Source organism: Mustela nivalis (assembly GCF_964662115.1).
Source record: "Mustela nivalis genome assembly, chromosome: 17".
Lineage (NCBI taxonomy): Eukaryota > Metazoa > Chordata > Mammalia > Carnivora > Mustelidae > Mustela > Mustela nivalis.
Genome location: NC_139036.1, coordinates 45,337,721 through 45,364,652, shown reverse-complemented (window position 1 = coordinate 45,364,652; position 26,932 = coordinate 45,337,721). Strand labels below are relative to the sequence as shown.

The 26,932-nt window shown below is 42.8% G+C and overlaps 1 protein-coding gene across 1 annotated transcript in view; it reads left to right on the top strand.

Annotated features, from left to right (window-relative positions):
* The window catches only part of NSF (N-ethylmaleimide sensitive factor, vesicle fusing ATPase), a gene marked incomplete at its 5' end in the record, with an annotated part of 150,442 nt that extends 124,681 nt beyond the window's left edge, over positions 1 to 25,761 (top strand). Inside the window, 4 exon segments of the mRNA XM_082706496.1 lie at positions 18,755 to 18,889; positions 19,988 to 20,101; positions 23,600 to 23,655; positions 24,109 to 25,761. Coding sequence (XP_082562622.1) covers positions 18,755 to 18,889; positions 19,988 to 20,101; positions 23,600 to 23,655; positions 24,109 to 24,154 — 351 coding nt within the window. The 3' untranslated portion in view covers positions 24,155 to 25,761.
* Between the last annotated feature and the right edge of the window lie 1,171 nt (positions 25,762 to 26,932).

Below are 26,932 nucleotides of genomic sequence, written 5' to 3'. Positions count from 1 at the left end.
TTCTATGATTTGTACCTCAATAAAGCAGATACTTTAAACACTTTTTTTTTTTTTAAGATTTTATTTATTTATTTGACAGAGAGAGATCACAAGTAGGCAGAGAGGCAGGCAGAGAGAGAGAGGAGGAAGCAGGCTCCCCGCTGAGCAGAGAGCCCGATGCGGGACTCCATCCCAGGACCCTGAGATCATGACCTGAGCCGAAGGCAGCAGCCTAACCCACTGAGCCACCCAGGCACCCTAAAGCAGATACTTTAAAGAAGAAAGTGATTGCAAAAGCTGCCTAATTGAGGAAAGGAGGGTTGTAGGGAGAGCTAGAAGCCAGGAGTGAGCATCCCAGGTCCATGGCCCAGCTTGGGAGAAGTCTTAGAAACAGGGATTGGATCCTTAAAAAGGGATGTGGAATGAATTTCTGCAAGGACTGAAAAGGAAGGGCATAGGAATATGTAAGAAGTCAAAGATCTGGTTGCCTTAGTGATTGGAAATGGCAGGGATCCCCTTTTAAGGATTACTAGCCTGTCATGGATCAGAATTTGGTGACTCTGACCTGGCCTGCAGGACAATGTCTGGTGGAAAGTCCATCAGCGGCCAGAGAAGTTCATGTTTCAAATATCTCGAGTTGGCCTACATTTGACGAAATAAAAATACGCTTTTCCTGTACCACCTTGCTTTTTAAATTAGTATGTATTCTCTCAGGAGAGCAAGGGAGAATTTTCAGTCTGATCCAGTGTGGGGAATGTTGTCTTTCTAAAATGTGGAAGCACCGACTTCACCAAACCATTATCCATGTAGGTTTTTCAGATGTCTTCAATTAAATATTAAAAGCGTATGAACCTGAGTGTTGTAGAGCCACGTAGGGTGGTAGGAAACTATTATTTTTATCACTGCCAAGAAAACCGAGAAGTTGAAGGCCTTTTTCTTCGAAACGAGGAACCGTACATGTATACAATATAGTAATCATGTCAGCCTCAGAATCCTTAATATTGCATTCGTTGTAATTCCAGCTTTCACACAGAAAAATTATGTGTGCATGTGTGCACATGCTCAAATAAAAGAATCCCTTCAGGGGCACCATGTTGTTATGTATCCAGATATCCTCCTTTCTCCTCCTCCCCTCCCCCACACCCCTCCCTCGTTGTAAATTGGCTTATTAAAACTGGTTCACAAGCCTTCTTTTTTTCCCTTTGTGATTGCCTTGGTCTTGGATTTTCAGTGTAGGACTAAAAATTCAAGTCAGATTTCAGTTACTAGGATAATTTTCTTTGAATTTTAAATTTTTCTAAGTAAATGCATAGATTTTTAATGAACCCGGCATTCAGTGGGTTTGCTTTAAATTTAGCTGGAGAGTTAATTTCATGATTGATTTATTAGCCCTTTGAAAGTATAAAAAGTGGTATCCGTAGTTCATGAAGACTGAAAAACATCATCACATTTTGTTTAGCATCTTTTTAAAACCAATTAAAAGCTTTTCTAAAATGGATTGAACAGGAGAAAATAAAACATGTTCCCTAGGTCTTTATTTCAATCAAGTTGCCCTGTGTTGTGCAGGAGAAGAGATCGAGGGGGGGTAGAACACTGAAAAGGGCTGTCCCAGCAGGGAGCCACGCCGGAGAAAAGGGCTGCTCTGAGAACTCCGGGCCGCGGCTCAGAAAGCCCCCGGCCGGCTTCATCTACATGCAGAGTCACACAAGGGGTGGGGGTGCTCCCCCGCACCACAGAGGTTTCACATGTGCTTCCCTGCTGATTCCTGTGAAAAGCTAACAATTGGCTCGGAGGGTAAAAGACCACTGCAGTTCACCCTCCCCGGGCTGGATGTACAATTTGTCCAGTGTTAGGAAATGTCCGGCTTAGCAGTGAGAGGCTTGAAGACACCCCTCCTTCCAGTGAGATTCCGAAAGCCGCCTCTTTTACTCAGTGACACTGGGGCCCTTTTCAGGTTTTGCAGATTTATGGAAGTTAAGGGGAATGGGCTTTTCAGCATCAGGAGGATGAAAGCCTTGGTCTCATTGGCAAGGAAGATGCAGTAGGATAGCCGTAAGGCCAGGTGAATCTTCCCGCAACCTGCGGCACCCAAGGCACGTGTTTTTTTCTTTCTGGGGAGACAGGATAAAGCACCCGCAAAGGAACTCCTAGGCTGTAAAATGACATGACTTCCCCAGTGTCCCTAAGCACGCATGTAGTTAGTTAAACCCATTAACCTGACTGCTTTAGCGCTCCGTGTCCTCGACATGATGGGGAATCAGATCGGAAGACTGCGTCTGTAGTCTGTCCTAACAGTTGTCTGTCGGAATGGGTAACCGGTCCTCTCTGAGCTCCGTGAGATGGTATATAGAAATCGGTAGCATCCGTGAGGGGACCCAGGCTAGTGGCAACTCTCAGCGCAGCCCCCACCAGGGGGCTTCCCCTGGGCTGACCAGAGCTGGGGTCTTTGTCCGCCTAGAGCTCCTTTGCCCCATACCAGCTGGAAAACTCTTTGAAAACTGTACACTCTTACAAGAGAAGATCACTCTGAATTCATAGCAGTGTCACTGAAGTAGAACTCAGACCTAGTAGTTAGAGTTTTAGGTAAAGTCAGAGGTGTTGGAAAAAAAACAGCTACCTCACTGCCCTGGCCCCTAGGGTTTAGAGCCAGGATTGGCATCAGGTACTAGAAAAACACTGAAGTGAGCTGCTGGTGGGAACTCAGGCAGGTGGCTCTGTCTGTCCCATAGACATAGATTGTGTTTGAACCTCACCAGTCTCTCGACAAGACTGCTCTTCACGTATTCCTGACAGGACATCCAAGTCCAGTCTTCAGAGATGTTATTAGGAAGTCTTGGTGCTATTAAGCAACTCTTCAGCCTTTGGGTTGCTTCAGTGAAATAAGCAGATGATGGAAGAGACTCCAGATCGTGCAGGCCTAAACATGACTATCTCCCCATCTATCTGTTCAAAATTAACTCTGGCTAATGACTACAATATGACTCAATAAGATGTAGAACCGCTTTAGGAAAGAGGTGTAGTCATTTTGCCAGACATATTAATCGTAATCATTGATGTGATGACTTGTGCATTGGACTGCTTTGTTGAAGAAAAGTTGTATGATGGTTGACAGTTCAGTGGTCCAGTTTTTCCATTTATTAAGTCAGTGACATTAGATGGCTACTATATTTTATAAAATTCTCTATACTTTGCTTAGTATAGTAGGTTGTCTCAAAGTTCTATGTAAATTGAATATATATTATATATATATATATATATATAGAGAGAGAGAGAGAGAGAGAGAATGATTTCAGTTACATAAAAACTAGTGAAAGAAATGTGGTGCGTTCATTTATAAAACAATGCTACAGATACCTGCTGAATAAACCATGTTTTCAGGGGCACCTGGCTGGTTCGGTCAGTAGAACGCGTGAGTCTTGATCTCAGGGTCACAAGCCCCATGTTGCGTGTGGAACCTACTTAAAAAATAAAGTAAACAGGGGTGCCTGGGTGGCTCAGTGGGTTAAGCCTCTGCCTTAACCCGCTGGCTCAGGGTCCTGGGATCGAGCCCTGCATCGGGCTCTCTGCTCAGCGGGGAGCCTGCTTCCCCCTCTTCCTCTGCCTGCCTCTCTGCCTACTTGTGATCTCTCTCTCTGTCAAAAAAATAAATAAAATATTCTTAAAAAATAAATAAAAAAAATAAAAAATAAAGTAAATAAATCAAAAGAGACACACATTAAAAAAGCATGTTTTCAAAATAGGGTTTTTGTTGGGTGTGGGAGAGCACACCTATAATAGGTATTAATGGATATAAAAAACTGTAAGACATGTAGGCACCATTTTCAGCTAACTCAGAATTACATATGTGAAGTTTAATCATTGGGAAACTGCTAATGGAGCTGAGGCACAATATTCTCTCCCTGCCAGAGTGTCTTCACCGAGCCCTGCTGCGATAAATATCTTACTGTGACATGACCTCAGGGTTAGAGAAGTATTGATTTTAGTAACATAGAATTCTGCAGTGGCGTGGGTCTTGTGCGGAGCCCCGTCTGCAGACCTTGCTCTTTGTATCGGAGCCAGAAAACCTGAGTTTGAGTCTTAGCTCAGTCAACTTTGAGCCAGTCCCTTAAAATCTTTGTCAGTTTCCTCATCTGTAAAATGGAGGTAATTCTCCCTCTGTACCTACCCCACTGAGGGCCAATAAAGATCATGTATCAGGAGGTCCTCTGTAACCCTGTGGGCTGCGTAGATGAAGGTACTGATGCTTTCTCGTGCAGAGCATGGAGTTACTAAAAAGTAGGAATCTGCCATTGTCCACAGAGCATGGCGTCTGTAAAGGATTGATTGATAGAGTCTTAACCCAGCATCTTCGAAAAGAGAATGGATGTTCTCTTGACTGGAATATTCCCATTGCTTGGTGCCAAGGGTTGACCATTTCCAATTCTGCTCCTGTTCTGTGGCTGTTCCAACATTCTTAGAGGGTCTGGTATTTCATTAAGACCGTTGTTTGGAACTAGATTTTCCAGTTTGTTTGTTTGTTTGTTTAAAGAAAGGAGGTGCCTTTGAATGGTCCACAGTATCTTTTTAGCCTGTAAGATAGGAAAACTAAAGAATGCAACTGCTGAATAGAGCAGATCGGCAGAAAGTGAGCAGGAGATGCAACCTGGAATGCCCAGGCACAGACTCCTTCATTCACAGTACTGGGAAAACATAAGTACGCCCTGCTTCCCTCTCTCCCATGTGCTGGAATTTAGAAGCTTCCTAAGTACTCTGGTCTGAGGATTAGAGATCCCTGTGATAAACGAAGAATGAAATAGAGACAGGAAGTTCAGGGCTGAGCAGGGTAAGGAGCCAAGGGAGGAACAGGGCTTCTGGCCATTGTCAGATCTCTGAGGACACTGCCTGTTACATTTATCCTCAGCCTCCAAGGACTGGCCCACCTACTTGCTTTTCCCCTACAGCCACCTGTTGCTTGTGACTAAAGCTCCCCTGTTCTCCTAACTTAGGGTGGACCAGGTTAGTGTCTCACAGCTTCCCTCCTGACTTTTTGTCCCTGAAACAAGAGCACAGATCTTTGGAGATTTCCTAGGACTCTATACTGTGTGGCATAACAACTGTTGGGTAAGAAGAGCCAGTAAGGGGCACCTGGGTGGCTCAGCGGGTTAAAGCCTCTGCCTTTGGCTCAGGTCATGATCCCAGGGTCCTAGGATCCAGCCCCGCATCAGGCTCTCTGCTCAGCAAGGAGCCTGCTTCTTCCTCTCTCTGCCTGCCTCTCTGCCTACTTGTGATCTCTCTCTGTCAAATAAATAAAGTCTTAAAAAAAAGAAGAGTCAGTAAGAGGAATCTTACAGAAGGTCCAGAACAGTCCGTCAAGATTCCTGATAGCTATTGGGAAGTAGATGGAATGAAGTCTTGATCTTATTAAGTCACTACGTGGTCTGAAGCCACATGTTAATCTTGAGACCTTCCGTACCCCTCACACTGGGGAATGGAAAGAGGGCTTCCAAAAGCAGGCGCCAGACAATCTGCGCGGCCCTGCCCTCACCTTCCTTTTTTGTTTTTGTTTTTTTTTTTTAAAGATTTTAGTTTTTGTTTGACAGAAAGAGATCACAAGTAGGCAGAGAGGCAGGCAGAGAGAGGGGAAGGGAAGCAGGCTCCCTGCTGAGCAGAGAGCCCGATGCGGGACTCGATCCCAGAACCCTGGAATCATGACCTGAGCCGAAGGCAGAGGCTGTAACCCACTGAGCTACCCAGGCGCCCCCCCCCCTTTTTTAATTAAACCATTTAGGCTACGTGGATGATAGTGCTTACTACAAATGGGTGTTTTGAAAATGGTGGGTCTTAACTACACATAGAACTGGCATTGGCAATGTAAATAATGCACGAGAGTTAGAATCCAAAGACTGGAATTTGAATCCAGTCACATCTGAGCCTCAATTTTCTACTTTTCTAGAATAGAAACAATAGTATGACTGAGGTTAAGAATGTGAGAGTTTAATAAGTGTTTATTGCAGTTCTCTGTAACCTGCAAAGCACAACTCGGCCATTACTTTATTATTCACTTTCATGAAAACTTTGACTCTGTCTTTCCCCACACAAAAATATATAAAACCAACAAAGCAACCAACCCTTATTAAAGGAGCTCGGCGCCAGGTGGCTGCTGCCGAAGAAACCAGCCCTAGAAACTGGGAAGAAAGTGCATAGCAGCTTTCTCTGCCAGTCATCCTGTTCCTTGCAGCCCCTGCCTGCCTTAGCCAGCCTCGGAGCAAGTGGAAGATGGGAGCCAGTTTCCAGAATAAGAGGGACAATAACGGGAAGGAAGGACGGGGAGAAATAACCAGGTGACCACAGTCAGATAGAAAATTCTGGCCACCCAGCTCGTGACCCATTGTCTCTATAAACTGGGCCTGTGTCAGAAACTGCCGGAATAACTCTCAAGTCACCTTTCACTTAATCCTGAGTTACCCTCCGAGTGTGATTTCAAAGAAAAAAGGACCGAGGGTGAGGGGGTGTAATGCCGAAATTGTTCCTCATGGTCGTCTTTATGTCAGTGGCCCTCCAGGTTTTTGAATGCATACCCCTACCAGTAAAGAAAGCATATGAGCTTATCCTCTTAATTTTTTTTTCCCTCCCAACCTTTTAATACTACATCTCTTATTCTATCAGATGATGTTCATTTTAGAACATACACAAAAAAGGAAATTTTTTGAAGAATGTGGTCAAAAATAAAAACCAAAGGAAGTTCTATTATTTCCCCATCTTAAAGGCACCTGCTGTACCCTAGATGGTAGGATTATAGGTAATTTTTTTTTCTGCTTTATTGCTTCTTACAGTTTATAAATTTTCAACAGTAAGCATTTGTTACGTTATAATCAGGAAAAAAGAAAAACTTAATGTGTATACGATTGTTTTCATTTTTTACCAGCAGCATGTAACTGTCAAAATTCTTTAATTCCAATCCTTCCAGCTGATTTGCTCTTCGCCTAACAGGGTTAAATGAATGCACCTTTGTCTCTCAGCTTGTCTATGTATAATTTCTTTTTTGAACCTTGTTTTTTCTTGTAAGGCTGATTTAATTTAAGGTCTGGTCTGTAAGACACCCTGCGGTCCTGAGAGGAAAACTGTGAAAATGTCTCATGCCTCTCACAGTTGTCCGTGGAGACCCACCTTGGCATTCAGCTCAGTGTTGTGCCTCCAGTGGGCTCTTATGAAGCTGGAATGCCAGTGTGACCAAGGTTGACGAAGATAGATGGTGACAATTGTATTAAGTTCCATGGAAGGCCAATGGGAAGGTTTCTGCCCCCCATCCAGAAATATTTCTTTCGACATACAAGTTTGAAATCTGACTTTACAGAATATATGCTTTCCCTAGGATGTGCACTTAATAAGCATCTGTTCCACACTGTAAAATAAAGGGTGAATGAGACTCTTGTACCTGCCCTCAAAGAGCTTATGATCCAGACCCACCTAGTCAGTTGTGCAATTGGCGAGCGAAGTAAAGTAACAGTTGAGATTTAGCATCCAGCCCACCCTTGGCTCACCAAGCCATCCACCCCAGTGGTGCAGGGCCGTATCTGCTTGGAGTGGGGTTGCTGCATTTGGTTGATCAGAATAAAGGGCACTCAATTAAATCTGAATTCCAGAAAGATACCAGATAATTTTTGGTCTATCGCATGCCGTGTTTGGGGCTTTATCTGGCAGCCTCAGCCCTGAAAGTGACTTCTAGACAGTGCTGGGGCTTTGCTGCGTGGGGCAAGGAGAGCTGCAAGCTTCTTTCTAGTTCGTCTACCGAGGAAAGGTTTTGTGGGTTTTTTTGGTTTTTTGGTTTTTTTTTTAATTAACTGAGTCTAGTGCCCCTATCACAATCCAGTGATGGAGAGACGTGTGTGAACTTGATGTATCTGATGAAGTTTTATAAGCTGTGTCGGTTCCAGTGGAATACAAAGGAAAGCACAGCCCATCTTACTGAGAAAATCTGCAAACGTTCCACAAAGCGTTCTTGATCTTGGTCTTGAAAGGTGACTAGAATGGGACTTATCAGGGCCGTTGTGCCACGCTAAGGAATTCCAGCTCAGATGCAAAGAGGAGAGACGGTAAAAGATGCATCTACGCCAGAATTAGCACATTTTTATTACTTACACACTACCTGGTACTTGGAAATGTAAGGATATGTTTTGTGTACAGTTACTTACCTCAGGCTTCCTACGGCGTATTCGTTTTCCCTGGAGACAAGAATAGGAATTCGTAACAAATCAAAAGCTTTATTTTTTTCAAATGATGAAAGCATAACCTCTTTAAAATATGTATTGTTACACTTTAGCCTTTTTTAAGAGGAAAGATTGCTACATACATTTGTGGTGTTTGCACTGTGTTAAAGAATAAGGATCATCATTATAAATCATAATCACACGGGTCAGAAATATCACGGGGGACAGCAGGAACTGTTGGGATGTGTACAGCTCCATCCAGGCGGTCATGAAATATGTCCAGGGTGCCCTGTTTTGTTTTGTTCTAGTTCTTTGGTACCTTTTCTTGTTCTTAGTGGTTTTACCATTAGCTTTGACTTGCAAAATCCCATTGAATTGTGTTAGCCTGCCTACCTCTGACGGTTCCGCTTTTCTAATTTGCTGCCTCTGGTCAACTGTGAACTAAAAAAGGTTGGGACTCATGAGTTGTTTGTAAAGTAGGAATAACCAGGCCACAAGAGTTGGAGGAGTTTTCCCGTGAGCAGGGCCACATTACGACTTACATGGGCCCTTTCCTCCATTAAAAACATTCAGAATTTTTATTTTCCAGCTGTTGGTATTTCAGACATCTTCTTGAGGTGCCTGACTGGCTCAGTCAGTAGAGCACGTGACTCTTGACCTTAGGGTTGTAAGTTTGAGCCTCATGTTGAGGTGTAGAGTTTACTTAAAATCTTTAGGGGTGGCTCAGTTGAGCATACGACTTAATTTCAGCTCAGGTAGTGATCTCAGGGTCATGAGATCGAGCCCCAAGTCAGGCTCTGTGCTGGGTGTGGAACCTGCTTAAGATTCTACCTCTCCCTCTGGCTCTCCCCCACCTAAAAAAATAAATAAAAATGAAATAAAATAAAATAAAATCTTTAAAAATAACAATAACAACAAGACATTTTCTTTGACCTGAAAGTTCTTTGTTTTCTTCTGATTTTAAAAGAAAATAGAGGGGTACCTTGTTGGCTCAGTCGGTTAAGCATCCAATTCTTAGTCATGGCTCAGGTCTTGATCTCATGGTTGTGAGTTCAAGTCCAACACTGGGCTCCACACTGGGAATGGAGCCTACTTAAAAAAAAATTAATATTTTTGTGGGTCCTTCCAAGTTTTATGGGCCCTGGCCACTGTGCCTGCTGTGCCTAATGGATAAGATGACAGTAGCAGTGAGTAAAATCACTTGAATCTCACTTTGTTTTGGTGCTAGAAGTTAGAGGATTTTTGCTTATTTCTTGGCTCTGTGTTCTGGATAGCTGGAATTATTCAGCCAACTGGCTTCCATTTAAGTGGGGGCATGTTGATCCGTGTTCGAAAAGGTTGGGGCCTGCAGGATTCCATGGACTTGTGTTGGGTTAAGTGAGGGCAGAGTGTGGAGAGAAGGCAAGTTCTGAAATATCTTGGACATAAGACATCATTGTGAACCGGTAGAAAACTCTGGAAAGCATTTCAGTAAAGAGGAAGGCTATGGATAAAAGTCACAGAGGTAGAAATTAAATGAGAAGGAAGAAGAAAATTGACCTGATTAGAGCACAGCGGTCATTGTAGGGCACATCAAACTAAATGACGAGAAAGGGAAGGAAACTTCCTGTGTGTGCCAGACTAAGGAGTTTGGATCTGCTAATGAATCAGTGGTCATCTTAGTTCCGTTTCTAATGAGAACTATTCTTTTCGGCACTAAGAATACTGTAGCATAGTCACAGTATTTATTTTCTTAATTTAAACTTTCTCCTAAGAGCTCAGAGATCATAATTCCTAGGTGATGTATCTCCCTGCCTCATAATTAAGAGATCAGCCATTGCTGATAGGAGTTAAAAATTGCACAGATGAGAACAATGGGCAGCAACGCATAATGGAAATGTCTAAGAGGCTTGAACTCTAGCTTCAGCTCCCTGCCTAGATGTAGAAGCCGCAGACAGGTCCCTTCACCTCTCATCCCAGGTTTCTCATCTACAAAATAACCAGGGGAAGACTAGGTCATCTTCAATATGAAGTCATCTTCAAGAGCTACTCAGGGTAAAACGTCATGATTCACTGTCTTTCTCACAAACTGATACTAAAATATTATGTAATATGATAAAATGATCTGCTCTTGCCTATAGTAATTATTTTAAATGATTTGGGGTGAACTTTCTCATTTCATACTCAGTCTGCATCGTGAATTCCCCTCCTTATTGTCCTCTGCCTCGCTCACAGCACCACGAGGATGGTTACAAAGACCGACAAAGACCGTAGACTAAGAATTTGCTCCAGGGGAGAACCTAATGGAGAGTTTAAGTGTAGTTGTCTGCCTGGCTGTAGCATGATTTATGTGAAACATCCTTCCTTTGGTATTCAACTTAAATATTTAACCACAAAAAAAAAAAAAAGAAAAGAAAGAAAAAAAAGAAGTTACCAGACATTTGAGCATGAGAAATCAGAAATGCATGCAGAATATGCACAGAGGCCCCAACCTCTCCTTTTACTATCCCGACTACTGGTTGTTTTGAATGGTCGTTCCTTTTCTCCCTTGTTTTGGGGAAACCAAGAGTTATAGGAGATGCTTAATAACACTTGTTGTTCCACTAGCTTGAATGAATGACTTCTAATGAATCTCCGCTCTTCCCCATCAGTGAAATCTGTACTATCTGATCCGTAGCTTAACTATGCATCCGATGAGTTGATTAATTGAAACACCGACATTGTAAATGAGGTGCACATGCCATTCATTCTAGATTATTTTCTTGAAAACCTGTTACCGCATTCCCCATTGGGAGCTCCAAGGTATAGACTCTGAAATAGTCGTTATTTTCCTGTTGAACACTTGGTATCACGTGCCTTTTTCCAGGGCGGGAACAGGGAATGTAACAAGGAAGGAGTGATCTGCACCCCCAAAGTCTACAGTGAGATTACTATTTCACGATTCATTCATTCAACGCAAATGTACTCTAACCCCCGACATATCAATAGATCCAAACAGACAAAAATTCTGTCCTCCTGAAGGAAGTCCAGCAATAAATACAATACTAAGTGAAGACAGTAAGTGAGTGAAGTATTTCCCATGTTAAAAGGTGATCCATCCTGGGAGGAAGAGAGCAGGATGAAGGGAACGGAAGAAGAGAGGTCTGCAGTTCTACAAGGTGGGGGCTGTGTGAGCCTCACTGAAGGGGTAACGGTCAAGCAATGCCATAACGTCAGGGGGAGAATCACGCGGTCTGTCATATAAGGGAGGAGCTTTCTAGGTGGAGGCAGTGCAGGAGTGGCTTCTGTGGCCTGGGATGCTGCGCTAACAGCCACCAGGGCCAAGATGAATAAAACAGGGCTCTGTACACACAGGGAGCCGACAGGCTAGGAACAAGATTCAGACTTGCAGTTAAGGGCAGCCATAAAGCTGTGTAAGAACTGTGGTGGGTAGAATGTTTTTTTTTGTTTTTTTGTTTTTTTTTTTTTCAACATCTCTGTGTTGAATAATACAAACAAAGTCAACATATGTGAAATTCTTCCCGTTATGTGACTGAGGCTAGGTAAGCAGGGGAGTAAAGCACGGCTTCCTGAGAATGCTTCACACCCCTGCCCGGAACTGGCCTCTCCCTCAGAAGCCTCTTGCTGAGGCCACTCACTCTCACCCCCCGCCTCGACTCTGAAAGGCGATGGTGGGTCTTTAGTTCAGACCTCATGTGGGCCTTACTGGAACCCTAGTCAACTGAAGACTGGGGCTCTGCTCTCCCCTGAAAGTGAATCTTGGGAGAAGGCGCTCCCTGTGCGTCATTAGGGTTAGGCTGTCAGGACCCTGGGCCGGGAGGAGAGAGATTTGCAGACACCCCGCTGCTTGCCCACCCAACCTAACTAACCCTGACCTCACCTCGCGTTAGGGAGACCTGACCCTCCTACACAGGATGCTCTGTCGGGTTCCCTTCAAGACCCTTCATTCAAGCTTGCACCTCCTTTCATTCTCGCCTCCTCTGAATGACTCCCCTTCGCCAGCCTTCTCCGCCCCCTCGCCCCCAACAGCACTGTACTCTGACAGGTGGGTAGGATTTGTATCCCATTTTTATGATCGAAGTGGAGACAGGTACTCAGAAGTGAAATAACCTACCCCAAACCACACCGCTGTGAGCGACAGAGCCAGTCCTTTTGCTCCTGTACCAAGCCACCAATCCATCCGGAGACTTGTCGCTCCTCCTTTGCCGTCTGCCAGCCCTGTGCTTGCCTTAAAAAGGACATCATCGTGTGTGTGAGGTCTCTGGGGACGGGGTAGGGGGGTGCGAGGGAGGTGCAGATCCTTCCTGGGCGTGCTGACTTGGAGAGCTGGCACGTCGCTGTCCACCGGCCCCTAGACTGTCCTGCCCGGAGCTGCCAGGATCCTCTTTCTCTTCCTCACTCTTCTGCCTCCTCAAGAACCTTCTTTAGTTTCCTGTTGCTTTTTATATCAAATCTCCTTCCTTAATTAAGCATTTCGAGTCTTCCTTTCAGTGGCTGCCCACTCCCCTCTCTAAAAAGCCTTCGTTTTCAGCCTTGAACTCTCTGGTTCAGCTGCCTCCACCACCCACATAGGATTTAGTAGCATTAGGAGACCCTTCCCTTCTCCTCCAGGACCTCCTCTGTGTCCGTGAGCCCCCGGTACTGCGGCAGTCTTCCTAGATGCCCCGACTCCAAGGAAACTGTCCCCTTATGCCATTATAAATCTGTGTTTGCTGATGTGTTACTTGGTACTGGTCCCTGAATGTGCATTTGCTCTTCCCAGCTAAATTGTAATCACTTTGAGGGCACAAACCAAATCTCATAATTCCATAAATACCTGAACAGAATAAATTCTTGGTAATGATCTGACTAGTCTTCTACTTACTGGGTTTATAAATTCTTAACACTCTGAAAATCTTCTCTCTCAAAAAAACCCTCAGACTCTTAACAATCAGAAAATAAAGTTTAAGGCCCCGGCACTCAGCAGTTTTGAGTTGCACTTTTAAACTCACTTCTTAATCCATTTCAGGGTTCCCGATTGTTCCCGGTTAATTCTTCTTACTGAGGGTGTATTACACTTGCCCAGAATTGAATGATATGGAAAGAATGGCCTTTCTTTTACTGCATAACTGACTTTACTTTTGTTCACAGGTTAAAATCAGCCCTTCCATTCCACTGCAGTATTATATTGGTGGCATTTTTATTTAAGGAAAAAAAAAAAAAGCTTTCTTCCACATGAACTTTTGTTACAAATCAGTTTATTGGGGCCAATCAATGGGCAGGACCTATGAAAGGGTGTGGATTATCTGGTTAGTCCTTTGTGTGGCAAAAGGCTTAGATACTGCTTAGTACTTTGTTCATTCTTCATCATGTAAAGAAGTGTTTTTTTGAAGGATCAACACCTGACTGAGCCCTGCCTTTTTCATGGAAATGTTTTCACCTGAGTTGCTTCTTATGGCACTGAGAATTAGTTAACTAATACTTATTTAACCTTGGAACAATGTTTATCATAATCCGATTGGCAGATAATCATTTTATTTAGGCTCGTTTCTTTATTATATCAGGAACTAGCAAATCTCAGTAAAGAGTATGCTGGGAACAATTTCTTTTTTTCTCCTTCAAATAAGTTATCATTCTATTATTTTTCTTTCCATCAAGGGGCGTGTTTCCATGCTGTAGACTTAAGACTAGTAGCCACACATTAACGAGTTGGATTTCCCCTCTTGGGTTGAACTGTACTTTTATTTTTTAAAGCCAGCTTTCCTATTACGTGCTGCTGGCAGCTTTTCATCCAGAATGTTCTCCGGTATGATTTACCACATTAACACACTCAGAGTTGTTTTTTCATGATAAAGCTTCCTCATGAGCATTACCACTAATTAATAGACAAAATGACCCAGCACAATTTAATTATTTGGTAATGATTTTCGGTGTTTTCGTAAAGATGAGCTTTACAAGTCAAGGCCTGAACTTGCCTGGGTCGTGACCTCTCTGCAATGTTTGCAGTCTTGTTAAACAAGGAGTAGAGCAAAACATAAATTAGTGTTTCCATTATAAGTTGCTGTACGTTTCCCAGTCTTTCAACACTCCAAAGAGCATAGTCATGGTTAAACGTAAGAGAAAGTTTCATTTGGAAAATGGCAATTCCTGCTTTCTGGAGTGAGTAAGAAGTTTCTTCCTTAAGGCCTTTCTTCTAGGGCCAATGTGTGGCCCTCCTGGAGAGGAGACAAGATGAGGGAGTTTGAGTGTTGAGCTATAGAACACTAAAAACCTCAGGAAAAGGACTAGATGACAGTTGCCTTTCATTGTAATGAGGATGTACTAGCCTGTGTGGTGGCCCTTAGCATCTGGTAGCCTTCAGGGTTGTGTTCTAAGTTTAGAGATGGAATTTAGCGTGGAATGTTAAAGTACTACTCTTCTGTGATAGTAGAAATGTGTATATCTTTGTGTGTTTGTAATTACCCCGACTCCCCAGTTTTTGTTTTTATTATTCTGCCCTCAGACTTATGTATTTCCGCTCCTTCTGGCTTGGAATATCCTTCCCCTTCATCTTTCTAGTCAACCCACTCATTCCTTAAGACCCGCTTCCAGAAGAAGAACAGATGTTTCTCTGCCACATGTTCCCTCCCTCTACCGTGATGACCTGTGCATAATACCCCCCACCTGCCCATAATGCATCCTCATTACCTCTTTTGTAGCTGTCTCTCTCTATATATACAGGGTCTTTTCCAGATTCATCTAGGAGCTTGATAAAGGTCTGTTGATAATGTGTTTGATTTTTAGCTGGTTGAGTTCTTGAATGATAATAATGATTATCCTTCAGTCTGTATACTTCACAGGAATATTGTCCCATGGTCTTTGCAGAGTCATCTGTATGCCAGCCTCTAACTGTGCCAGAAGGTCTTGGCTTTGCTTCTCTGATATGCCTTTGTTTTTGTTGGTTCATTTTCCATTATTGGCACAGTAGATGGACAAAAACAGTGGATAAGACTGAGGATGCATGATCTGCCTTATTGATAGTAGTGGTGTAATGTTTACAAAACCCAAACTGAAATTGTTTTGGCATCCGATCGTCAATTTCTTAACATCTTTTCCTGTGTTTATTTTAATTTTCACATAATAATTTATTATGTGATTCATTGATTTTCTTTTTTTTTTTTTAAAGATTTTATTTATTTATTTGACAGACAGAGATCACACGTAGGCAGAGAGGCAGGCAGAGAGAGGGGAAAGCAGGCTCCCTGCGGAGCAGAGAGCCCGATGTGGGGCTCGATCCCAGGACTCTGGGATCATGACCTGAGCCGAAGGCAGAGGCTTTAACCCACTGAGCCACCCAGGCGCCCCTCTTTTTTTTTTTTTAAAGATTTTATTTGTTCATTTATTTGGAAGAGAGGTGGTAAGAGAGCACGAATGGGGGGAGGAGAAACAGGCTCCCTGCTCACGTGGGACTTGATCCCAGGACCCTGGGATCATGACCTGAGGTGAAGGCAGATGCTTAACTGACTGAGCCACTCAGGCACCCCTGTTTTCTCATTTTAATATCCTGAGTTTCTAAGATCCATGAATAGGTTTAATGATTGTATTAAAGGCTTACCTTTGAAGTTAGCGTGTACGATAAATTTCATGACATAGTTTAGAATGCACTCCTTTCCTATTTTCCAAGTAAATGTTTTTTAAAGATTTTATTTGTTTATTTGAGAGAGAGACAGTGAGAGAGAGCATGAGCGAGTAGAAGGTCAGAGAGCGAAGCAGACTCTCCATGGAGCTGGGAGCCTGATGCGGGACTCGATCCCGGGACTCCGGGATCATGACCTGAGCCGAAGGCAGTCATCCAACCAACTGAGCCACCCAGGCATCCCCCAAGTAAACGTTTTTTAAAATGTGTTTTTCTTCATCAAGAACAGCAGTATACAGTTTTGGATTCTGGATATGGTTTCCATTCCTGGATCCATCATATATTAGTTATTCGACCTTCAACAAATTACTTGTATCTGTGAGATTCAATAGCTCCATCAGTAAAGTAGAGAGAATACAAGCACTTAATTCTCAGGATTATACGAACATGAAATGAGACGTCTCCCTCAAGAGATGCCATTCTGCAAATAGCAAATGGGAGTCTCTATATTGAATGGTGGGAGACCCAGATCCCTTTCCCCATCGACTCCCAGTATGCCGGAAACTAGGCTTTATAGCCTTCAGGAAGAAGACTGGAAGATTCTTTCCTGGGGAAAATGTACACATTCTGACCTTTGAAGGACCCCCAATCATCAGCCAAGTCTTATCTGATCATCCTGTAGTGAAGCCCTCAGACTAAGAGCTTCTAGTCACTAGGTTAGCTCTTAAATCTGAATAGTCATCCAGCAATCACCAGATCCTCAAGGGAAAGCTCCAGTGAACAATAAAGGAACTCCAGGGAGACAGGACAAAGCAGAGAACCGAAGAAAACATTACAAAATCTGTAATATTCACACAAATCTAAAATAAGGTATCACACCCATTAAATACAATAAGACATAGTAAAAAAAAAAAAAAAAGTTCAAGAAACAAGAAAGAGCTCTTAGAAATGAAAAAATATTATAGAAAGAACTTAATATAAAGATTGGAAGATAATGATGATACTAACCCAAAAAGTATTTGAAAGAGAAAGGTAAAAACCAGGAGCCAAAAAAAAAAGGAAAAAAAGAAAGAAAGAAACTTAGTCTTAGTAAACCAGTATGCAACTAAAGGAGGTTTGGGGGCAAGGGGTAGAGGGGTATAACCCCCCCCCAAAAAAACCAAAAACAAAACAGAAAAACACAGAAAATGAATGAAAAGAAATATCAAAGAAATAATCTAAGATTATTTCCTAAAACTGAATCACTTTTCAGGTTAGAAAGGACCCATCTAGCACCAGCAGAATGAGCAAAGACTTACCTCAAGGTGTGTGATTTTAAAATTATAGAATATAAAGGTAAGGAGAAGGTACTTTAAAATCAAAAAAAAAAAAAGAGAGAGAGAGAGACAATATCAGAATAGTATCAGTCTTCTAGCCAGCATCACTGAAAATGAAGACAATAGAATAATGCCTTCAAAATTCTGGAGGGAAAATTATTTTTAACCTTGTTCTCTGTGCCTAGCTGAACTCTCAGGTATTGAGTGGACAGTATAAATGGTGGAATAAAAGCATTTCCAGACATTCAAAATCTTTGCATTTTTACCTCCTGTGCACCCTCTCTCAGGAAGTTATTGAAGTAGGTGCACCGTGGAAAAGGGAATGAATGCAGACAGACCAGGATGCAGGGGATCTAACAGAAGAGAAGAAAGTTCTAGAACGGCAGCTATGCAGCAGCATCCATCCAGACTCTCTGAGAATAGAGGGCTCCAGGAGGGGGATGTCTTAAACAAACAAACTTTAAAATTCCCTGACATGTTTGAATGTATTGAAAGGATATTCATGGTTGTGTTTGTTTGGGGATGAACTTGTAATTGGTACTTGGTCAACTAAGCTGAGGGTGAAAATGGCAGTTACTAAGTCTAATAAATACAAAATGTTTCCTAGGAAAGGAAATGTAATAGTGTATTACATAGCTTAGCTGTCAATCATATTTATATAATCATGATAAATACTGAATGTAGCTTAATTCAAAGACTATGAAGTAACCACATTGGAAGAGAAGGACAAGAAAAGGGGCACAGGGTGGGGGGTTGTGAAAAAATAATATTAAATCCCCATCTTCAATAATAGGTGGTCAATAAAATTTAAAGCTTAAAACAAAGATCTAAAAATAGTGGTATAACCTTATTATTTAAAGAAAAGGAGGTAAATACATAAAGAAAAGCTTAAGTAAGAGTTTAAAATGATTGCCTTTGGAGAGAGGGAATCAGGAATGGTGGCATAGGACTGCTATAGGTTTTAAACATTTTTTGTATGTTTTGGGGTTAAAAACTGAAATTTTAAAATATTAAGTGACACCGTTATGTAAAGCACTTGGCACCCTACCTTTTACAGGTAAGTATTGCATAAATGTAAACAATTATTGTTAACCTACTCCTTTAAAAACTTTTTTTTATTTTAGAGAGAGAGGGTGTGAGCGGGAAGGGCAGACGGAGAGAAAAGCTCAAGCAGACTCCATGCTGAGTGCAGAGCCTGATGCAGGGGTTCTATCCATCTCTTGACTCTGAGATCAGAACCTGAGCCAAAACCAAGAGTCAGATGCTTAACTGACTACGCCCCCACCAGGAGCCCCCATCCTGCTCCTTCTTAAAAGCATTATAAATCTTTGCTAAGTGGGTGATACAGACTTCCAGTTCATTCATTTCCCTTTTTCCAGTCCCTACCATACGTACACCATGTTGGCTGTCAGAAATGGATTACAGCATATAAGTCAGTATCTTTTTATTTGGCTTGTATGTCTCCCTGACTTACTTATCCATTATTTTATTGCCATCAATGACAAGAAGAAGCTGTTGCCTTTCTGAATCCTGTGCTTGCTATTTTCCTTTAGATTTTCACAAGGAAAATTCTGAATTTCTTTCTTTTTTTTCTTTTTTTTTTTTTTTTGGCCTAACCACCTGCATTTCTGCAGTTAAATAAATGCAGTTTCCTAACCAGTCTTATCCTGCATTTTAACACATTTTCTCCCTATGATCAGGGCCGCAAGCTTCTTATCATCGGCACCACTAGCCGCAAAGATGTCCTTCAGGAGATGGAGATGCTCAATGCTTTCAGCACCACCATCCACGTGCCCAACATTGCCACAGGAGAACAGCTGTTGGAGGCTCTGGAGGTGAAAATGAGTCAACGGATTGCAAAGTGTCTGTTAGAAAGGAGTCGGGGTTGGGACTAATGCTAAGGAGGCATGGCGGACATTGCCCCCGGTGCCTGGTTTCTGTGCTAACCTGAAATAGGGCACCTGGGATATACCTTCAGTCATTTCAGGACTTCGAGGAAGAGATGAATGTTAGTGAAAATGAATGAATCTCCCATTCCTTGGTGTAGGCAGCACTCAGCCTGCCAAGAATGAATTACTCTGTGCCCACGAGGAGAGAGGCATGCAGATTACATGGGCCAGAAACTCAGAATGGGGGGAGGGGAGGGTAGAGTGGTAGAGTAATCAATATGTGGAAAACTTGGTCATTTGCAAATAGTTTTCCACTCATTTACTTGCATTTCATAAATTGGCACAGTGATTAAAACCTTAGAGACTTCAAAACTATAGAAGTTGAAAGGGACTGCTTTATTAACAAGTTCATAGTATGGAAATGTTTCCTTAAATTTTTTGAGGATGACAGAGTGTAAATTATTAAAAAATGTAACCTTCATTAAACTCTTGATTAATATCAATGTACACGGGTGACTTGGTGAGATCTGGAAAAGATGTCATGTGTAGTGATTCATTCAGCAGTGGTAAAGGCTTCTTAAAATTCTCAAGACCCATGTAGTTGGAGCATACTCCAACAAAATAGAAATCATCTCTATGATAGATATCTCCAGATTACCTATGTGAGCAGCTCTTGGGCCGAGGTTGAGTAAGGTTTAAATTTAGTCTCTGCTTTGACACATGTTAAAATTTTTAACTGATGCTTACTATGGTTTGAAGTTTTTTTTTTTTTTTTTTCTCCCTGCCCCCAGCAAACATATCTCTGAATTATAATGGAGGTCTCTAGGAAAACAGGATTTAGCATACCCGTTTTCACGTTCGTTAATTGTACCTAATGGGGTGAAGAAGGTCAGGTTGGATTTTAAAATAGGAGAAAACCCTGTCCATGTGAACCAGTCAGGTAGTTCTTACTGCACTGTTCTTTCAAGGATAAATGTGAGCATTAACTAATGTTGTTGATCACTCACTACAAAAGTGCTTTTGTCCTTTTTATTGTTTTCATAGCTTTTGGGCAACTTCAAAGATAAGGAACGCACCACAATCTCGCAGCAAGTCAAAGGGAAGAAGGTCTGGATAGGCATCAAGAAGCTGCTGATGTTGATCGAGATGTCGCTCCAGGTAAGATGCTGCGTTCTCCCCAGGATGCAGACACAGGTGCTTTGCGACGTACCAAGAGGTTTTTATATGTCCTTTGCCAAGGTTTTGTTTTGTTTTGTTTTAAAGATTGTATTTTAAGTAATCTCCTTACCCAACGTGGGGCTCAAACCCATAACCCCAAGATCAAGAGTCACCTGCTTCACTGACCAAGCCAGCCAGGCACCCCTCCTTTGCTAAGGTGTTGCTTTTTGTTTTTGCTTTTTTAAGATTTTATTTATTTGTTTGACAGAGAAAGACACAGCAAGAGAGGGAACACAAGCAGGGGGGAGTGGGAGAGAGAGAAGCCGGCTTCCCTCCGCGTAGGGAGCCCAATGTGGAGCTTAATATGGGGCTGGATCCCAGGACCCTGGCATCATGACCTGAGCCGAAGGCAGATGCTTAATGACTGAGCCACCAAGGTGCTCCTTTTGCTAAGGCTTTAATTAGTTTGTTATAATTCTCTTATTTCTGTATTCAAGTTGCTATTAGTGGCCTGCTTCTAAGACCAAACAATTACTTTTCTAACTTCTTAAAATTCACAAATGGAAGAAAAGATTATAAAGTTACTTTCCATTTTAATTAGGGAATCATTAGATCTTAGAACTAGAAAGGGCTTCAAAGTGGCAATTGCTCTCCTGTCATCACTGCCTATCCCCATTTTAGAGATGAGGGTACTGAGTGTCCCACCAGTGGCCAGTGGGTTATCCACGATCACAGCCAATTATCGATGGAAGGAAGATGGCATCGTTGATCAGAGATCTAGAAGCTACTGTGCCTTTAACGAAATGGGGCCTGGGAAACTGTTCTAAGGGACAAACTAATTGAATTGTACAGAGTAGACTTAGGGTGTCTGTCTTTCCCTCTGGCCGGGCTCCTCGAAATTTCAAACAAGCTACTATAGGGTTAAAGCATCCAGGATCACATAGAAGACCGAGCCCTAGGCCAGCCCCTGGGCAAAGACAGATGAAATTTCTCTGGAACTTTTTTACATCTCCTGGCAACTTACATTTCCCCTTTTGGGAACTCCACCCCTCCACGTGTCCATCCTGGGTCTTCCTGTCCTTATCTAGATAATAAATATATTCCTGCCAAGTTTCGTGACTTCAGGAACCTTGGCTTTTACTCACTGTTTGAATCCATGGTCCCTGGAACAGAGCCGGACACACAGCCGGGTACTCCGTGAACTGTGGTCACCTGGGTCCATCCCAGTTCACTGCTGGACAGACTGGCCGCGCTCTTGGCATTTTGTGTCACTGCTCAGGCCTGCCCTCTTGGCCCTGTGAGCAGCGGGTGGCAGAAGTGAAGTTTCACTTCCACGGTTACACCAGAAACAGGCTCTTGGACCAATAACGAATGGAGAACGCAAAGTGAATGCTTTTTAATCTTTCCTGGTACCTTTATTTTAAAACAGAATTGTGGCTTTCAGAAACCTATAGTTGAATGTATGGAACATTCAGCCGGATTGAAATTTACTTATTTTCCACAACGAGTGGTAAATTGAAGTTACAGACTAATCCCTTGGTTTAGGATTATCCTTGGTAAAGGTGCATATACAGATGTATTAGCTCTTTGCTTGGGAAAAGATAAATCTGTCAAGATCGTCAACTCTACTCTTCATTTTTTTGGTTTCAGGATAATTTTTTTTTTTTTCAATAATTGCATAGGAGAAACTATGTGGGCTTTTCACTCCAGTCCCTACCCCTTCTTCCTTTGATGCCCGCGGGTCAGCGATCACCTCAATGCCTCTCATGTGTGTGGGGCAGAAAGCGAGAGTGGGGCACTCTGGCCTCATCTTCAGCGACGGACACTTCATAGGCCTCTGAGTTTGAACCCCTTCTTGTCAAATGGATTTCGTGCAGCTGAGTGAATTCTCTTCAGATCTGCCTGAGAGAGACCAAGCCTAAGTGGAGAGGCATGTAGTTGAGCAGAATATAAGTCATGTTACCTCTCTGTTCACGATACACGATTCTGTTAAAACTTGCACAGTGCTGAGGATCTGCTCTGACTGGATGTCACCTGAGGGAATAAAGTCATTTATCTAGATTACTTTTTTCCTCCCTTTCTCTTGACTTTTAATTCCATAGCTACAGGCAAGTCAGTAAGTCGTTGCTCACACATATTAAATATATTTAATGGGCAAAGACCTGCAAGCACTGACTACAGCTGAGTTCCAGCCAGTTCCATTTTTTTTTTTTTTAAAGAACTTGACAATTGATTCATATGTAATTCTATTCCCAAAGAAGGAAAATGTTTCTTTTGTTAGCTGTTCACACTTTTTCTTAGTCCTTTGTAGTCTGACCTCTTAACTTTGCTACATTTGAAACTTCTGTTCTATGTTTTTCTGGGATAGAAGAGAAGAAATCTTAAAAAAAAAAAAAAAAAATGTGGTTGGGGGGGAATCTAGTTGCACATTTCCCCACAGCTGCACCGACATTTGAAAGCTCTCCCTGGAGGGCAGGGAGTTCCCTCTTGGGAAACAGACTCCTGCCCTGGAACATTTTTTAAAAGTTAGGTATGTTTCTTACAATAAAAATTCATCTTGAGGAATTAAAGATGTGTTTCGTGATCATTTTTTAGATAACTTCACATCTCTGGAGGACCAGTGAGAACAAAATATAATTAAATAAATTAGTATAAACATGAATAAAAAGGAAAATGAATAGAGAAAATCAATAATATCCTAAACTTGGCTCCCTGAACCAAAATTCCCCTATCTTCTCCCAGATTCAGAATGATGGGTTTTTTTTTTTCTTCTTTTTTGGAGATTTTATTTTTAAGTCATCTCTACACCCAACTTGGGGCTCAAACCCACAAGATCAAGAGTCACATGCTCCCCAGCCTGAGCCAACCAGGCTCTGCCATCACGATGCTTTTCTGCCACAGGAGACCCAGATCATCCAGCAACCATGTTAGGGGAGTCACTCCACTCTTCATTAGTTTTACTTTCAGAACCATTTTTTCATTAACTGCAAAGAAGAAACTGCATGGAAGACCAAGCCTAAGAAAAGCTAATGTGTCGATCATGAAAAGTTCATAAGCTACTTGTTAGTCATTTACTCAACCTCAGTTGGTTTAAGTTTGGTCTCACTTTCATGTGTTGGATGAATCCTGGGACTTGGATGCCCGTCAGCCCCGTGTGAGCAGCCGCCATCTGGCCTCACACGTGTCCTCTCCGACTGGCTGCGTCCTCACACAGCGCCAGCTAAGGGGGCACTCTGCTCAGGTGCCTGGGAATGACCGGCTGGGTCGCTTGGAGCCTCGTGCACAGTGATTCTCTGTGCCGGGAAACCCCGTTCACTCCTGAATGATGTAATCTGCTTCGCTGTGTATCAGAATATTGGTCAGGGAGCAGGTAACGTATTTCTGTGACTCAGCAGGGCACTGGTGGGTGTATGAAACCGAGCATTTCCTTGGCATGAAGTGCATAGTTATTAGATGGTACCATTAACCCGTGTTCTTTATTTCTGCTGATGTATTTAGATGGATCCTGAATACCGTGTGAGAAAATTCTTGGCCCTCTTAAGAGAAGAAGGCGCGTAAGTACACACAACGTTAGGGCCGTCCGCCAGGCTTAGCCCTCTTGCTCAATCCCGGTGCCTGTTCTAAGCGTTGCTCTCCGGTACATAAACATTTGAATTCTCAACCTCTCTTGGACAACTTTGTTTCCATTTATTAGCCTTCTTCACTGTGTTGTAGGTCTGAGAGACCAAGCAAGGAAGTTGGTTGTACTGTTGGTTTGCTCTCCTTGTCCTGCTTCGCAAAACTTCCTTGTCGCAATGCAGGAAAAAACTCGATGGTACATATTTATTGGAACCTGCTTTTAAATGCATGGGGCTACCACCGTTTTCTTTTGTGAAATGCTATTTTAATAGCAAATGCATAGTAAAAAAATGTAGAAAACCCATTAAGAAGCTTTTAGTGATTTTGTGATAAATGGTTTTTCTGCACACCCTCATCTGCTTTTTCTGTTTCGGGTGTTTCTTTTTCAGTAGCCCCCTGGACTTTGAAAATGGACTCTTTGAACACGCACAGTGACCAAGGGACGTGACCACGGTGAAGAGTGAAGACGGCCTGGGACCTTCACTCAGCTTGCTCAAGATCCTAGACGAAGTGAAATGTTCCCTGCCTTCGACACGTGCTCACTCTGCATGATTAGTGCAATAAAACTCCCTTCCTTGTGCTTACTCGGTCCGTTTTGTGGAAGGTACACATTTGCTCTAGAACGCTCTGCTTACCTCTCTGTGCAAGCTAGGATGATTTCTTCTTCCTTGGTCCTGAAGTGCAGGAGTCGCTGCACTTGGGGGCGCTACACATTTCAAGCTCAGTACCACCCTCGCCACCCCAAACCTCTCAGTAAATGTAATGGTGTCGTAGGACAGCACCGAGCCTGTTAGAAGGAAGACTTTCTAGATGTAAACCAGGAGCAGTGACTTAGAGGTATGGGTTCAGAGGGATTATCTTACAGCTCGCCTGTAATAACACTAAAGCTACTTGGGTGTTTGGTTAAAAGTTCTCCCAGAAGACTGGTTGGTTATTTTCGCCTGAAGAAACAGGGCTTTGGATTTCTAAGATGTGGTTCGCAGTCATTTTCAGAGATGTTCCCAAGTTGTAGCCAGGAGATCTTTCTTAATAGAAAGTCCGAATACCACTGTGTTGGCCGTGGCATTCCCTCAGTGTTACTCGTGTGCTCCGTGGCAAGAGATGTGGCGGCCGTGACCACGTGGTAGCTGTTGTTAACGACTTGGGAAAAACCTGTATGGAAAAAGCCTACACCCCTGAACAGAAAGGAGTCATTAAAATAAAGTCCTCTTATAAACCTCTCAGCACTAATTAGTGTCCAAGTCTAAATGGGAAAACACAATATTAGAGGCATATTACTAGTATCACCATTTTTCTTTTTCCTCAGCTTAATGACTTAGAATTTATTCTTCCTTTATTTTAAACCCTCTGTGCTATCCAGCATCGAAATAAAACACTATTCTCCAGAAGAAACCATTTTCTAGCCCTCACCCTGAGACTTTTTAACATCCATTCCAGTGCGTTTAACACAATTCCTTTCCCTTCCACACGCTCCTTACAAGGCGAAGGAGCACCAGTGGTTTGTCTGATAACTGAGTTAGAAGGAACAGGTCAGGTCATCATATCGGTGAGGAGACTTAGGAAGCGCACCACTGTCTCCCCACCGCGGCTTCGAATGCAGGGATGAGCAGTCAGCAGCCACCTGAAGGTGCCTCATGCCGCCCGTGCGGCTTGTGGCCACAGTGGCACTTGGGTGTAGCTGTCATTTGTGCCCATGGTAGAAGGCAGATTATCTCCAGATCCTGCCATCTGTATATTTTTGGTTGACTTCCGTGTCCTAGCTACTTCGTTTTGGGTTTTCACCCCTAGCTTATTTTGTGGCTTTTTAAAAAGTAGATTTTGTATTGTGTAATTCTGTGATCCCTGATGGCCAGTACCCCGGGTCCCCTGATCTGTTGTGCTTGCCTCTCTTCTCCTCCCAGGAAAGCCACACACATTGTATTAACTGATGGCTCTCGTTAAATGATCTTTATGTCTTTGTGTTTTGTCCAAAACTATATTGAAAGATATATATTGTTTCATGCAAATGAAGGAATGCAATAAAGAGTACCTATCCTCGAAAACATCCTGTAGACCATGTTTTGTACAAAACGACACGTGTGAAGAAGAGCGGGGGCTCCGGAAAGCCCCTCCTTGTCTTAACGAGCCTAAGGAGATGGAGGATTTTTATTTAAAAATCTCTGGGTTTCATTATTTAGGAAGCATACTCCGTTGAAAAGAGAAACATATCAATAACGTATTTTCAGGAGTTAATGCACAACAAGAACCTTCATACTTATTTTGCTTATTTTCGCCTTATTAAAACACTGAAGCAGACCAAAGCCGTAAATGGGTTAGTAATAATCCAGAAAGAAAAATTGTTTCTCAATTAGAGTTCCTCCTTTGAAATGTGCAAACCGAGGGATTTAAACACTCTCAGTGGGATTTCTTCACATGGTTCATTTTTGGAATCCTTTTTGCATTTTTCTGAGCTGTCGGATCTCAGCCTAAAAGCCCGATGCTTAGAGTTGGATGAGGGTAGGACGAAAGGCAGCTCAGAGAATCAGCAAGGCTCAGTGCAAAGAGGTCATCTCCCCAGGAGTTGTCCACACCTCCTAGGAGGACCCCGGGGCCACCCTGGGTCCTGCATAACCTTGGGAAGGTAGGGTCTCGAAGCTGTCCCAGTGCACTTCAAAGCTGCCCTGGGCAGAGGGTGAGAGAGTGTACGACGTCACAGGCCTAGCGACAAAGCAAAGGAGACCGGCAGCTGCTGCTTTAGATTTCTTCCTATATGGATGCACTGTGAACAGGCTAGTTTTTGTCAGAAGATATAATTAAAACCTCAGAAAAGGAGGTTATCTCATCCTTTCCGTATTTGTACATCTTCACTGAAATACCTTCAAAACTATATAACCGAGCAGACCCTGGGTGGCTGTCGGTTGAGCATCTGCCTTCGGCTCAGGTCATGATCTCAGGGTCCTGGGATGGAGTCCCATATCGGGGCTCCCTGCTCGGCGGGGAGCCTGTTTCTCCCCTTCTGTTCCTCCCCCTGCTTGTTCTCTCTCTCCCTCAAGTAAATAAAATCTTTAAAAATAAATATATAACAGAAAAACTATAATGGTGGCTAGAATCTGAACACGGTTTGCTTTAAAGCTGTCTTTCCATGTCCTAAAAATTACGGTGAACAGCCTCTGGTTTAAGTTTCAACAGCAAGTCACGGAGTAGATTTGAGTGTGTAATAATCCAATCCTGGTC